Source organism: Pelobates fuscus, chromosome 3 (assembly GCF_036172605.1).
Source record: "Pelobates fuscus isolate aPelFus1 chromosome 3, aPelFus1.pri, whole genome shotgun sequence".
Taxonomy (NCBI): Eukaryota; Metazoa; Chordata; class Amphibia; order Anura; family Pelobatidae; genus Pelobates; species Pelobates fuscus.
The window spans coordinates 748,954-763,502 of NC_086319.1; the positions used below are offsets into that span (position 1 = coordinate 748,954).

General features: G+C 44.0%; 1 protein-coding gene across 5 annotated transcripts in view; it reads left to right on the plus strand.

The window, feature by feature from the left end:
- Positions 1 to 14,549, plus strand: part of PTPRO (protein tyrosine phosphatase receptor type O) — a 550,218-nt gene that overhangs the window by 491,777 nt on the left and 43,892 nt on the right. For all 5 annotated transcript variants that reach the window (XM_063446603.1, XM_063446604.1, XM_063446607.1 and 2 more), the window contains 3 exons: positions 9,626 to 9,702; positions 11,701 to 11,835; positions 12,603 to 12,725. In XM_063446603.1, coding sequence (XP_063302673.1) covers positions 9,626 to 9,702; positions 11,701 to 11,835; positions 12,603 to 12,725 — 335 coding nt within the window. The remainder of the gene's footprint in view (positions 1 to 9,625; positions 9,703 to 11,700; positions 11,836 to 12,602; positions 12,726 to 14,549) is intronic.

Sequence of the window (14,549 nt, forward strand, 5' to 3'; positions counted from 1 at the left end):
CCATCACACTGAGGCTGGGGAACAGGACCGACCGTCCCTATCCCTTGTGCTGTAAGTGCAGAGACTACGGTCCCATCTGCACAGTTGTGGGGCTTAACATCTCCCCTTGGTGGGTTAGGTTGCCGTGGGAGAGAGGGTGTAACAAGTTCCTCTCTCTGGATGGCAAACTGCCGCTGGGGAGAAAGGATGGCACCTTCTGCTCCCTGGGGTACACACTGCCGCTGGGGAGGAAGGACGACACCATCAGCTCCCTGGGGTACACACTGCCGCTGGGGAGGAAGGATTGCACCTTCTGCTCCCTGAGACACACCCTGCCGCTGGGGAGGGAGGACACTGCTCTCCTCTCCCTTTACTTCACACTGCCTTCCTGGCATATCACTTTGCTGCTGGGGGGCAGGAACAACAACCTCTGCCCCCTGTAACTCAGCCTGCCGCTGGGGAGGAAGGACGACACCTTCATCTCCCTGGGGTACACACTGCCGCTGGGGAGGGAGGACGCTGCTCTCCTCTCCCTTCACTTCACACTGCCTTCCTGGCACATCACTTTGCTGCTGGGGGGCAGGAACAACAACCTCTGCCCCCTGTAACTCAGCCTGCCGCTGGGGAGGATGGACGACACCATCAGCTCCCGGAGACACACACTGCCGCTGGGGAGGAAGGACTGCACCTTCTGCTCCCTGGGACACACACTGCCGCTGGGGAGGGAGGACGCTGCTCTCCTCTCCCTTCACTTCACACTGCCTTCTTGGCATATCACTTTGCTGCTGGGGGGCAGGAACAACAACCTCTGCCCCCTGTGACTCAGCCTGTCGCTGGGGAGGAAGGACGACACCTTCATCTCCCTGGGGTACACACTGCCGCTGGGGATCTGGGCCTGCTGCCCACCATCCCGTTGGGCCCGGTGGAGAGAACTCGGTCCCATCTCCACCTGCCTGTTGTGGTTCCTCACAGGACCCAGCTTGTTGGGTCCTCTGCGTCATTAGCAGCATGAGGTGTGCATGTACCTCGTCGTAGATCCGGCCTACCATATGCTCCGCTTGGGCTGGTGAGAAAAAAGCCATCCTTCTCCTATATTCCCTGATAAACTCGGATTCCTCCTCCTCCCTCGGAGGTGCTGCAGCAGCTGCGACTCTGTCTCCTTCCATTTTCTTATTTCCTTTGTAGCTAGGGTCGCTGTACGGATACTAGCGTTGCCCTCAATTTGTAATCCAGAAATGGTGTTGTCTGTAGCTGTCCCTCTGGTTGTAGGAACGATCCCGCCGCTTGCCACCAATTGTAACGGACCGTTTCACTTACAAGAGGATAAAACCCAGTTTAGGCGATAATCCCCTTTCCAGATGCACAGGCAGCTACTGCAAACACCATTCTCCCGACTGGAACCACACGAACACTGGAACAGCTGAACAAGAAAAGCAGACATCGGCTTACACTCTTGGCAGTCAGCATACAATCCCATTCCCCCAAAGACCGAGACGACACATCGCTTTGAGGGTTAAGCAAGAACTCTAGACTGGGACACCCAGTCTGGCTTTTATTTCCAACTCACACATACAGGCCACACCCAGGGGGAGGCATAAAAGAACCAATGACATAGATGTTACCTCCCACACATCCCCTCCCCTTAGTGTGACACATAATCCCATTATGCATACAGAGTAAAATATACTTTTACACAACTTTCATAACTTTAAAACCATACATCACATTCACATAAAAATACATATCCACAATCAATCCATTCAGGGGAACAACATATTAAAAAATGGCATGGATCCGACCAGGGGTTTAAAAGTTACTAAAAGTATCTTTTGGGCCTTGGCTTGCAGCATGGCACAATCTGGCCCAAACAGAAGTAAAACATCCCCCACAATGCATCCCGGCTTCCTCCCTTCTGCCCTGGAGATAATTGGAGAAGTAATCCAATTATCTAGGACTAGAGTCAGACTCCATTAACCACATGGTTGCAAAAAGACAGTAAAAGACATAAAATTACATACTGATACATTTAACACATAAAACACACATTTCTACATATCCCCAGTTTAACTGAACACATAAATACCTACATAATATTTAAAACAGTATTACTGTGATATGTTACAAAGTCTTAAAGGGACATTAGTCCCAAAAGTCCCAATATGTCCATCGCTGATTTTAAAGGGCCAGTAGCAGCAATATAAATTATTACATGCCCAAATATAGTTTTTAAAGTGCAACATGTCCAGGGGCCATAGTCAGCGGGCAGGAGGCTAGCAACCAGGCCTCTCCAGTTCACAGTGGCGAAGCTGGTTTCGCCACACTTATTGACTTGAGTATAAGACTAGGGTGGGAAATGCAGCAGCTACTGGCACATTTCTAAATAAAATTAGATCCTAAAAAAATTATATTAACTGAATATTTATTTACAGTGTGTGTATATAATGAATGCAGTGTGTATATGAATGCTGTGTGTGTGTATGCAGTGTGTGTATGAGTGCAGTGTGTGTATAATGAATGCAGTGCAGTGTGTGTGTATGAGTGCAGTGTGTGTGTGAGTGCAGTGTGTGTGTGTGTGCAGTGTGTGTGAGTGCAGTGTGTATGAATGCAGTGTGTATATAATGAATGCAGTGCAGTGTGTGTATGAGTGCAGTGTGTGTGTGTGTATGAGTGCAGTGTGTGTGTATGAGTGCAGTGTGTATGCAGTGTGTGTATAATGAATGCCGTGCAGTGTGTGTATATGAGTGCAGTGTGTATGTATGAGTGCAGTGTGTATGAATGCAGTGTGTTTAGAATGAATGCAGTGCGGTGTGTGTATGAATGCAGTGTGTGTATGTGTGAGTGCAGTGTGTGTGTGTGTGCAGTGTGTGTATGAGTGCAGTGTGTGTATAATGAATGCAGTGCAGTGTGTGTGTATGAGTGCAGTGTGTGTGTGAGTGCAGTGTGTGTGTGTGCAGTGTGTGTGAGTGCAGTGTGTATGAATGCAGTGTGTATATAATGAATGCAGTGCAGTGTGTGTATGAGTGCAGTGTGTGTGTGTGTATGAGTGCAGTGTGTGTATGAGTGCAGTGTGTATGCAGTGTGTGTATAATGAATGCCGTGCAGTGTGTGTATATGAGTGCAGTGTGTATGTATGAGTGCAGTGTGTATGAATGCAGTGTGTGTAGAATGAATGCAGTGCGGTGTGTGTATGAATGCAGTGTGTGTATGTGTGAGTGCAGTGTGTGTGTGTGTGCAGTGTGTGTGTGTGAGTGCAGAGCATTGGTGGGGGTGGGCATTTTATTAATTAATTATTATTTTAATATTTTTTTTTAATGTTATTATTTTTTTAGGTAACTATTTTTTTTCTTTTATTATTAATTGTATTATTTTTTTTATGTTATTATTTTAATATTTTTTTTAATTATTATTATTTGTTTTATTATTAATATTTTTATTTTTTCGTCCCCCCTCCCTGCTTGTTAGCTGGCCAGGGAGGGGGGCTCTCACTCCCTGGTGGTCCAGTGGATGGGCTGTAGGAGGGGGCTGTCAGGAAGCTGTTACTTACCTTCACAGCAGCTCCTGTCAGCTCCCTTCTCTCTTCTCCGGTGCGTGCAGCTCCCAGGTCAGCTCCCTCTGCAACTCTCGCGGCCGCGCGGAGCGTTGCCACGGTAACCCGTGGCAACGCTCTGATCCCGCGGCTCTCGCGAGAGTTGCAGAGGGAGCTGACCTGGGAGCTGCACGCACCGGAGAAGAGAGAAGGGAGCTGACAGGAGCTGCTGTGAAGGTAAGTAACAGCTTCCTGACAGCCCCCGGTCCTTGTCTGTATTATGGCAATGTAAATTGCCATAATACAGACAACTGACTCGAGTATAAGACGAGTGGGGGTTTTTCAGCACAAAAAATGTGCTGAAAAACTCGTCTTATACTCGAGTATATACGGTAGTTAGATTAAAAACAAAAGAAGGAAGGTATGTAGAAGAGGATAAAGGTCTAGCTGACTGCCTCAATGAATATTTTTGTTCGGTATTTACAGATGAAAATGAAGGAGAGGGACCTCAGTTAAGAAAAAGGATAAATGAGTCATTTATTACACGTGAGTTTACAGAGGAAGAGGTTCTATTTCAACTGTCAAAAGTAAAGACAAATAAGTCAATGGGGCCTGATGGAATACACCCAAAGCTATTAAAAGAGCTTAGTGCTGTACTAGCAAAACCATTAACAGATTTATTTAACCAATCATTGATAACAGGAGTAGTCCCAGAAGATTGGAAGTTGGCGAATGTTGTGCCATTCACAAGAAAGGTAATAGGGAGGAGTCGGGCAACTATAGGCCAGTAAGCCTTACTTCAGTAGTGGGGAAAGTGATGGAAACCATGTTAAAGGATAGGATTGTTGAACATCTAAAAACACATGGATTTCAAGATCAGAGACAACATGGGTTTACTTCAGGGAGATCATGCCAAACTAATCGTATTGATTCTTTTGATTGGGTAACTAAAATTATAGATCAGGGTGGTGCAGTAGACATTGCTTACCTAGATTTTAGTAAGGCTTTTGACACTGTTGCACATAGAAGGCTTATCAATAAACTGCAATCTTTAAGTTTGGATTCCAATTTTGTTGAATGGGTGAGGCAGTGGCTGAGTGACAGGCAACAGAGGGTTGTAGTCAATGGAGTATATTCAATGCTTGGGCTTGTCACCAGTGGGGTACCTCAGGGATCTGTACTTGGACCCATTCTCTTTAATATTTTTATTAGTGATATTGCAGAAGGTCTTGATGGTAAGGTATGTCTTTTTTTTTGCTGATGATACTAAGATATGTAACAGGGTTGATGTTCCAGGAGGGATAAGCCAAATGGCTAATGATTTAGGTAAACTAGAAAAATTCAGAGTTGTGGGAACTGACATTTAATGTGGATAAGTGCAAGATAATGCATCTTGGATGTAAAAACGCCAAGGGCAGAGTACAGAATATCTGATACAGTCCTAACCTCAACATCTGAGGAAAGGGATTTAGGGGTGATTATTTCTGATGACTTAAAGGTAGGCAGACAATGTAATAGAGCAGCAGGAAATGCTAGCAGAATGCTTGGTTGTATAGGGAGAGGTATTAGCAGTAGAAAGAGGAAGTGCTCATGCCATTGTACAGAACACTGGTGAGACCTCACTTGGAGTATTGTACGCAGTACTGGAGACCATATCTTCAGAAGGATATTGATACCTTAGAGAGAGTTCAAAGAAGGGCTACTAAACTGGTTCATGGATTGCAGGATAAAACTTACCAGGAAAGGTTAAAGGATCTTAACATGTATAGCTTGGAGGAAAGACGAGACAGGGGGGATATGATAGAAACATTTAAATACATAAAGGGAATCAACACAGTAAAGGAGGAGACTATATTTAAATGAAGAAAAACTACCACAACAAGAGGACATAGTCTTAAATTAGAGGGACAAAGATTTAAAAATAATACCAGGAAGGATTACTTTACTGAGAGGGTAGTGGATGCATGGAATAGCCTTCCAGCTGAAGTGGTAGAGGTTAACACAGTAAAGGAGTTTAAGCATGCGTGGGATAGGCATAAGGCTATCCTAACTATAAGATAATGCCAGGGACTAATGAAAGTATTTAGAAAACTGGGCAGACTAGATGGGCCGAATGGTTCTTATCTGCCGTCACATTCTATGTTTCTATGTTTCTATGAATTGATGACTTCCTTATAATCCCCATGAGCATTGTAAGAGCCCAGAATTTTTTCATTTCAGGGACATCTGTGGGATGCCAAGCATGCCCCCTGATTGTGTTAGCTATTCCTCCCAGATGGTATCCCCTAAAAATAGCTCCATATATTGTATAGGGGAGAAGTTATCCACATTGACATTAATGCCCGTGTTGGCACTAAAAGGGGGGATGTTGGGCTCAGCTAACTGTGGAGGTACCCAGTCCTCCTCCACATTCGGCTGGCTCACACACAGATGACATGTCACTAGACATGACGCTAAACTGACCTGGGTCAAAATCAGACGCAGTGTCAATGGCGTCAGAGTCTGACGCCAGGATGGCATATGCCTCCTCCAAGCTGTACATGGGCTGCATGTTTCACACTAACTGACAAAACGAACAAAATACTAACACAAATTTGTTTTTATTATTTTTTATTTTTTTATTTTTTAACTAAAACAGACTAAAACAGTAATCTCTAAACTAACGCCTGTTAAAAGAATCTAATGGAGATTTGGGTGATGGAAACTGACTAAGACAGATTTTTAACACAAATTTAACCCTTAAGGGCAAAAAAAATAATAATACAGACAGTACAAATGCACTGCTGTAACAGATTTGGCAGTGTGGGGGGGGGGGTTAAAAAGGAATTTTTATTCACTTTAGATACTGTATAAAGCTCTGGAACACTTCTGCTGCAACAAACTATCACGATCTCTGTCTCTCTCCCTCATAAAACGCTTCAGAGGAGAGAGAGGGGCAGAGATCAGTGTCAAAGTGAGTGTTTGTAACACCCACTTTGACATCAGCCAATTGTGAGCGATCGCGGATCGCTCACACACCGCATTTGGCTGTTACTATCTGCCTGGGATGCCGGGCAGATAGTAACAACGGGATTTCGGCGGAAGCGATCTCTGATCGCTCCCGCAGCCCGTTTACCGTTATGACGGTTCAGGACCGTCAGCGGTCCTCAATGGTAAAATACCGATGACTGTCCTGAACTGTCCGGGGTCACGAATTGGTTAAAGTATGTAATAGGTGGTACTTTGTTCCCACCAGATTAAATAAAATGGACACTAGTTTGGAGATGTGTATGTTGGAGATGCTTGGGGGTGGTTGGAAGCTATCTTCAAATATGGTGGGGCTGCCCAAAAAGCAAAAATATATGGGATCAGGTCTATAAAATGCCTTGATATGGATAAGCTTAAAATTGAAAAAAGCCAGATAACAGCATTATTGCATAAGGGCTGGCCTGATTTATCTACATCAAATTATTATCTGGTTAAACATAGTTTCCTAGCTGTGAAGATTCTCATAGCGAGAATGTGGTGAAATTAACCTCGCCACTGGCTTTTGAAGGAGCCTGTTTGCCAGCCTCCTGCCCTGTGACTATGGCCCCTGTAATAAACTGTTGGTGAAGCAGCACTTTGAACTTCCGAAGCAGTTCAAAACGGTTGGCTGGCATTCGAACACATAGTGGCGGCCATCTTAAGCCACGAGCGCAATGAGCATGTTTGACCATCGAGTACATGGAGTTTAAGGGGTACTTTTGGGGTTTTATAAAATGTGTTTTTTTTCTGCCTGGAGATAATTGCATTAATACAGTATCTGACTCAGTTATCTCGAAGGCAGAGGGGAGGGATTGTATGTTGGTATATGGGAGTGTTATACATTTAAACACCATTATCATTGGTCTGTAACTTTATATTGTAGTTCCCCACGAGGTCCAAGTGGGAGTACCCCTTGCATGGGGAATTGCATAAAAGGTTAGTGTGACTACCAATAAATCAGTTCCTGCCTACCCTCAATATAGTGTCTCATCTAATGTGTGGGGGGAACAACTGTGTCTGCTCTGGGGACTGCTATATCACAATACTCACCTGGCTTCTGATCACTAGCTCTTATAGGAGCTGTTTCTGCTATACTCTCTGGAGTAGGAGAGGTTCACCCACTGGAAGCTGGATCCTGGTCTTGGGTCCAGGGTGGGTGGAGGATGGCCCCAGACTCCAGCCAAGCTGCGGCGGCTAAGGGGCCACAGTGCTTATGGTGTCTGGTGGAGTGCTTGGAATCCTTGGTGAGCACGAGGAGCATCGATTGGCGGAGGAACCTGGTCGGGGTGCCAGGCAGTCCGTCAGAGAATGGAAACAACCTATAGAAATCGGTTACTATCAATGGGCAAAGCAACTAACTTTCCAATTAAAGATGGAATTGGGTGTATGCTGGAGAATTAATTCTTCGGTCAGGAATAAAATTATAAGAGAGAAATGTCTTGATAAAATGTTGGCATTTAATAAAATATGAGTAAAACATTCACTTCAGAATTAGACATAAAGAAAGAAATACATAATATCATATAGAAAATAATAGAAGAGCTCTTCCCTGCTCAGCCCCCCTTTTTCACACAGGTAGATTGTATTATGTATGAGTAAATGTTACTTCTTTGTACGTTAATGTTATATGTATTTTGTACTTCTTTTTGTGTGATAAAAATTTAAATAAAGAATTATTAAAAGAAAAAATGAATAATTTTGAAGTGAAATGAAGTGGTTTTGGTTTATAGATCATGCCCGCGCAGTCTCTCAATTCTATTTAGCAAATGTCACGTGTGTCGGGGTTGTAACTTGCCACCAGCAGAAACACTCCATGTACATACTCCTATCACCACGACCACTTCAAATCACTGAAGTAGTCATGGTGGTGATATAGTAATCTTTTCAGCAAACAAATAAGTTTGACTATCTGACTATCTGTTCCTGGCCAAATTAGAGATGATTAAATTGCGTATACGCAGAAGTAAATTCACACTGACACGGGGTTCAGGTTAAATGAAAGAACTTCAGAGAATTTAATGGCATCTGTTAAAAAGTGGGTGCGCAGACCCTTATAAAGGCAAAATTACATCATTGAAGAAAATCAAGATATCAACAAGAAAACATTATTAATTGGCTTAGGTGTAAAGTGGTTAGTTAAATGCCCTCCCCACTGGGTGTTACATCACATGTCATAGCTGACGTCATGTCATTCTCCTCCAGGTTTCAGCACCATCTTGCTGGCACGAGGAGCTCACTCGATGGGAGGGGGGCTTTGGCAGCTATCCATTTTGAGTAACTGGCACGTTAGTCTTTCAAGGTTAGCCCTCAAGGCCTTTTTAGCAATTACACATTTTATTAAGACTATCTGCTACAATGTTTCACTTAACAGGATCCTAGCATTTCCTGCTGACACACTATTTCTATGAACAAAGCATTCTTGTAAGATCTAAACTATGAGGCCTATGAAAGGAATATAAGAGTATAGTTTTAAAGGGGCCCAGTAAGGGTATAGTTTATGAGGGGCCTAATAATTCTACAACAGTGGTTGGAGTAACCCTTTAATCTATAGTGGTTTTACTTGACTGTAGTATCCGTTTAAGAAAACCTGACTGCTGGTAAACACTTGCCAGTTACCACCAAAGGTCAAGGCTCTGGCTTTGGAAGACGTCTTGCCAGACATGTCTTAGAGGGACAAAGGCATACAAGCACTTCTGTATAATGTATTCATTTACTCTGGTACCAAGATCCCAGGCTAGAAACTTGGGATCATGACACAGGCATAGCATGGGCAATTAAATTACCAGGAATAGTGAATACAGACACCACAAGGACAACTAGATAGCTGGACAAAACAAATAAACTGAAAGCTAGGATATGGCTGCCAATACTGAGGAGGGAACATGGCAACGAGGCAAACCTCAATGTCGGATAATAGAGCGCAGCATTATGTGTCTTCTTCTTGGAAATAGCCTGACATACTGCATGCTAGAAACCAATGCGAGCGTAAATTAGGAATTAGAGGTGACAGTAATGGTCCTAGATCTCTGCGGTGAAGTACGGATCACCCAGCCGCAGTGTTAAGAGATTGCTTTCCAACCTGTTGGCTTTGATTAGAATGTATTTTCCTTCTAGATGACTTCAGTCGGGTCAAACTGCTAACAACCTGCGCAGAGAATGGTGCTGACTACATCAACGCTAACTATATCCCGGTAAGAAATCATTCTTAGAATATTTTACTATTAGGAGCAAAGACTTAAAAAGCTATAAAGAAACGTGGAGGTTTCTATCAATCTGCAAATGAAGAACTTTGTGTCATTTGTTCCAGACAATCAGTTCATGATCTGTCACCATTAAAGCACCCAAAGTGTGGATTCGATTTATTTGCAACCATTTCTTTAAGTTTGATTTTATAATGATTTTTTATTAGACTGGTGCGAACGTGTTTCAGCTGGTTGGCAGAAGACAGATTGCTTTTATTTTACATCTTAACAAATCCATCATTCAGCGATAAGACTCCACACGTAAATCCTGACAGATGGATTCATTTGGGCGTAGCTTAATAGGAATTTGATTCTTAAGACACAGCTGGAACACATTTTGTCACAAGTTTAATACCGGTTTTATAATATATTATTATAAAGCTTTACATTTTATTGCACACTGCTACCCCAACTGCAACTGCACTTATAGCCCTATTCTCATCACCTTGCTCCCAACCACCTTTACTTATTGCACTGCTTCCCCCACCTTCACTAACTGCACTGCTTCCCCCACCTTCACTAACTGCACAGCTCTCCCCACCTCCACTAACTGCACTGCTTCCCCCACCTCCACTAACTGCACTGCTTCCCCCACCTCCACTAACTGCACTGCTCCCCACCAGTGTTACTGCACTGCTCCCCACCAGTGTTACTGCACTGCTACCCACCAGTGTTACTGCACTGCTACCCACCAGTGTTACTGCACTGCTACCCACCAGTGTTACTGCACTGCTACCCGCCAGTGTTACTGCACTGCTCCCCGCCAGTGTTACTGCACTGCTCCCCGCCAGTGTTACTGCACTGCTCCCCGCCAGTGTTACTGCACTGCTCCCCGCCAGTGTTATTGCACTGCTCCCCGCCAGTGTTACTGCACTGCTCCCCGCCAGTGTTACTGCACTGCTCCCCGCCAGTGTTACTGCACTGCTCCCCGCCAGTGTTACTGCACTGCTCCCCACCAGTGTTACTGCACTGCTACCCACCAGTGTTACTGCACTGCTACCCACCAGTGTTACTGCACTGCTACCCACCAGTGTTACTGCACTGCTCCCCGCCAGTGTTATTGCACTGCTCCCCGCCAGTGTTACTGCACTGCTCCCCACCAGTGTTACTGCACTGCTCCCCACCAGTGTTACTGCACTGCTCCCCGCCAGTGTTACTGCACTGCTCCCCACCAGTGTTACTGCACTGCTCCCCACCAGTGTTACTGCACTGCTCCCCGCCAGTGTTACTGCACTGCTCCCCGCCAGTGTTACTGCACTGCTCCCCACCAGTGTTACGTATCGCCCTTCTTACAGACTGTAGTACTTATTTGCCTTGCTCCCCACTTGTATCACCTATCTTCCATCTTCCCATTAGTTACACTAACCACACTGCTTCCCACCAGTTGAACTCATCATCTTGTTCTCAAAGATTTGTGCTAAGTGCCTGCTCCCCACCTCTTACCACCAAAGTCTTTCTCCCCTCCAGCTCCCCTCATCATCTTGCTCAAGTAAATTATATTAAAAAAATAGCAAAGACATTGGCTGCTCCCCTCGGTTGCATTGCTCAGTTGAAAAGTGGTTTAACCCCTTAAGGACCAAACTTCTGGAATAAAACTGAATCATGACATGTCACACATGTCATGTGTCCTTAAGGGGTTAAATATAGTTCCAGTCCCATTTGCAATGGACTGAAGGGGATTATAAACAGAGTGGAGGCTGCTCAAGTCACCCATGTCTTCCTGCAGCCCACGTGTAGTTGAATTGAGGGTATAATAAGCCAGTTTGAGGCTTACCACCAGCCTACATTACCCATCCCCTCGGCCTTGAGATTGGGAGTTAATGTAATCACTGGGATCAATGCAGTTTAATACAAGAATCTAAATTAACTCAGGGAGGTTTTATTTGGATTCAGATGTGTCTGCCGATTAACCCAATGTCAAACTGGTAAATTAAATTCTTGTTTTAGGGCTACAACACTTTACACGAGTATATTGCTACCCAGGGGCCATTGCCTGAGACCAGGAATGACTTCTGGAAGATGCTACTTCAGCAGAAATCGCAGGTGGTCGTAATGTTGACTCAGTGTAACGAGAAGAGGAGGGTGCGTAATAACTGAAAATGGTATCTCTCTATGCATGATTAGGCCAATTCTATATTTTATCCATTTGGAGGAATCACCTTTTGTTTATTTTGAGTTTGTTTTGTAGAAAACTAAATTAATATGGTACTTATCCCTCCTAATATGATCTGAATTCTCTACATTCTTTATAGCCGGTCATGTGCCTTACAGTATATGGGGACTTTAAATTGTAAGCTTATGGACACAGGGACTTTACTTGTCAGTCTGTCCTGGTTTGCATCATGCGTCATTGATGTATCAAATAAAGGCCCCCATCTAAATTTGTTTTCTAAATGAATCCATTCTATTAGAGACATTTTTGAAATTATTAATCTACAAAATTCCCCATAGACTTTACCGGTAACTTCTAGAGATAAATCATTTGGAAGTGTTGCATCACTTCTAAAGCTTATTAAATCAAGGCCAAAATGTCAGTATTTGGTATCAATAATAAATGATAAATGTTAGTTAAAAATAAAAAGTCCATCATGGAACCTGGGCTAACAAGGGCCATATAGAAGGTAGGATGCTGTTAATTAAATGACTGGCTGTAGAATAATTCACCTTTTACACAGCGATTACTATTTTTATTTTGGCTAATTGTACAAACTCTAAAATTCTTAATTAATTTAAAAAACACATTTTACTTGTAAATTAAACAGAATTACTCGATTTTCATTTTAAAATATCTCTCTCTTGTGGTTGATCCCTAAATGTTTATTAAAAATCTCTGATTATTCCCATTGCAGATTAAATGTGATCATTACTGGCCGTTCACTGCCGAACCAGTGAGCTATGGTGACATTACGGTGGAGATGTTGTCAGAGGACGAGCAGTCAGATTGGGCCTATAGAGTATTTAGGATCTCATTTGTAAGTAGTAACTTTATTGGGTATGTACTTCTCAATGACGTTATAACATCAAGCTCTCCTGCTTTGATAATATTTCATGTTTAATACAGGACTATACTACCGTCCCATATCCCTGCTCCCTTTTTCCTCAAAGCTTCTGGAAAGACTTGTCTTTACCCGTGTGTCTCATTTCCTCAATTCCAACTCTCTCCTTGACCCCCTTCAATCTGGCTTCCGCCCTCTCCACTCTACAGAGACTGCCCTTATCAAAGTCACTAACGACCTAATCACAGCTAAATCCAAAGGCCACTACTCCATACTAATTCTTCTTGACCTCTCAGCGGCCTTTGGCACCGTTGATCATGCTCTCCTTCTTCAAACTCTTCAATCGCTTGGTCTCTGTGACTCTGTCCTCTCGTGGTTTTCCTCTTATCTCTCCCAACGCTCATTCAGTGTCTCCTTCTCTAATGATACCTCCTCCCCTCGCCCTGTCTCGGTTGGTGTCCCCCAAGGCTCCGTCCTTGGTCCCCTTCTATTTTCTCTTTATACTGCCTCTCTTGGCAAACTTATTACCTCTTTTGGATTCCACTACCACCTGTACGCTGATGACACCCAGCTATATCTCTCCTCCCCGGACCTCTCCCCTGCCGTCCTGCAACGTGTCACTGCTTGCCTTTCTTCCATCTCTGACTGGATGTCCTCCCGCTTTCTGAAACTCAATCTCTCAAAAACTGAGCTCCTTGTCTTTCCTCCTCCTAATACTGATCCTCCTCTTTCGCTCTCCCTTCAAGTTTGTGGTACCAACATCAGTCCATCCTTGCAAGCGCGCTGTCTTGGCGTCATACTTGACTCTGGTCTCACCTTTGAGCCTCACATCCAGCATGTTGCCAAATCCTGTAGATTTCATCTTAAAAACATAGCCCGCATCCGCCCCTTTCTTGCACCAGATACTACCAAGGAGCTTGTCCATGCTCTAGTAATTTCCCACATGGATTACTGTAACCCTCTCCTGATTGGTCTTCCCAAAAGCCGTACTGCACCCCTACAGTCCATAATGAACGCTGCTGCTAGACTGATTTTCCTCTCTAGTCGTTTCTCTCACACCTCACCCCTCTGCCAGTCCTTACATTGGCTTCCTGTATGCTATAGGAGTCAATTCAAGGTACTTACTCACACCTATAAAGCACTGAACAACTCTAGCCCCTCTTATATCTCCTCACAGATCCATAGGTATGTCCCTTCTCGGTCTCTCCGCTCTGCCCGTGACCACCTCCTGTCCGTTGTCCGCACTCGTACGGCCAACTCGCGCTTGCAGGACTTCTCGCGGGCGGCTCCCTTCCTATGGAATAGCCTGCCTACCGCCATCAGACTCTCTCCTAGTCTTGCATCTTTTAAGAAGTGCCTTAAAACCCATCTCTTTAGGAAAGCTTATGGCCTCCAAGACTAACCAATACCTCACATACCTGTCTCTTGCCCTCTCCTAAAGGGCAGCCCACCTTATTTGATTGCAAATTCCTGTCCTAATGTGTTTTACACCCCACCTCCTATAGAATGTAAGCTCGATCGAGCAGGGTCCTCTTCAACCTATTGTTCCTGTAAGTTTATTTGTAATTGTCCTATTTATAGTTAAATCCCCTTCTTAATATTGTAAAGCGCTATGGAATCTGTTGGCGCTATATAAATTGAAATAATAATAATAATAATAATAATAATGTGCTGATCTGTAAACCAGGTGTCCAGTACAAAGCGTGTACTGGTGTCTAGGAACTCATGAACTAATTAAGATTTCAGTGAGTGAGAACATACAACTAGTGTACTGGAGATAGGATAGCCCTGGACAATAGA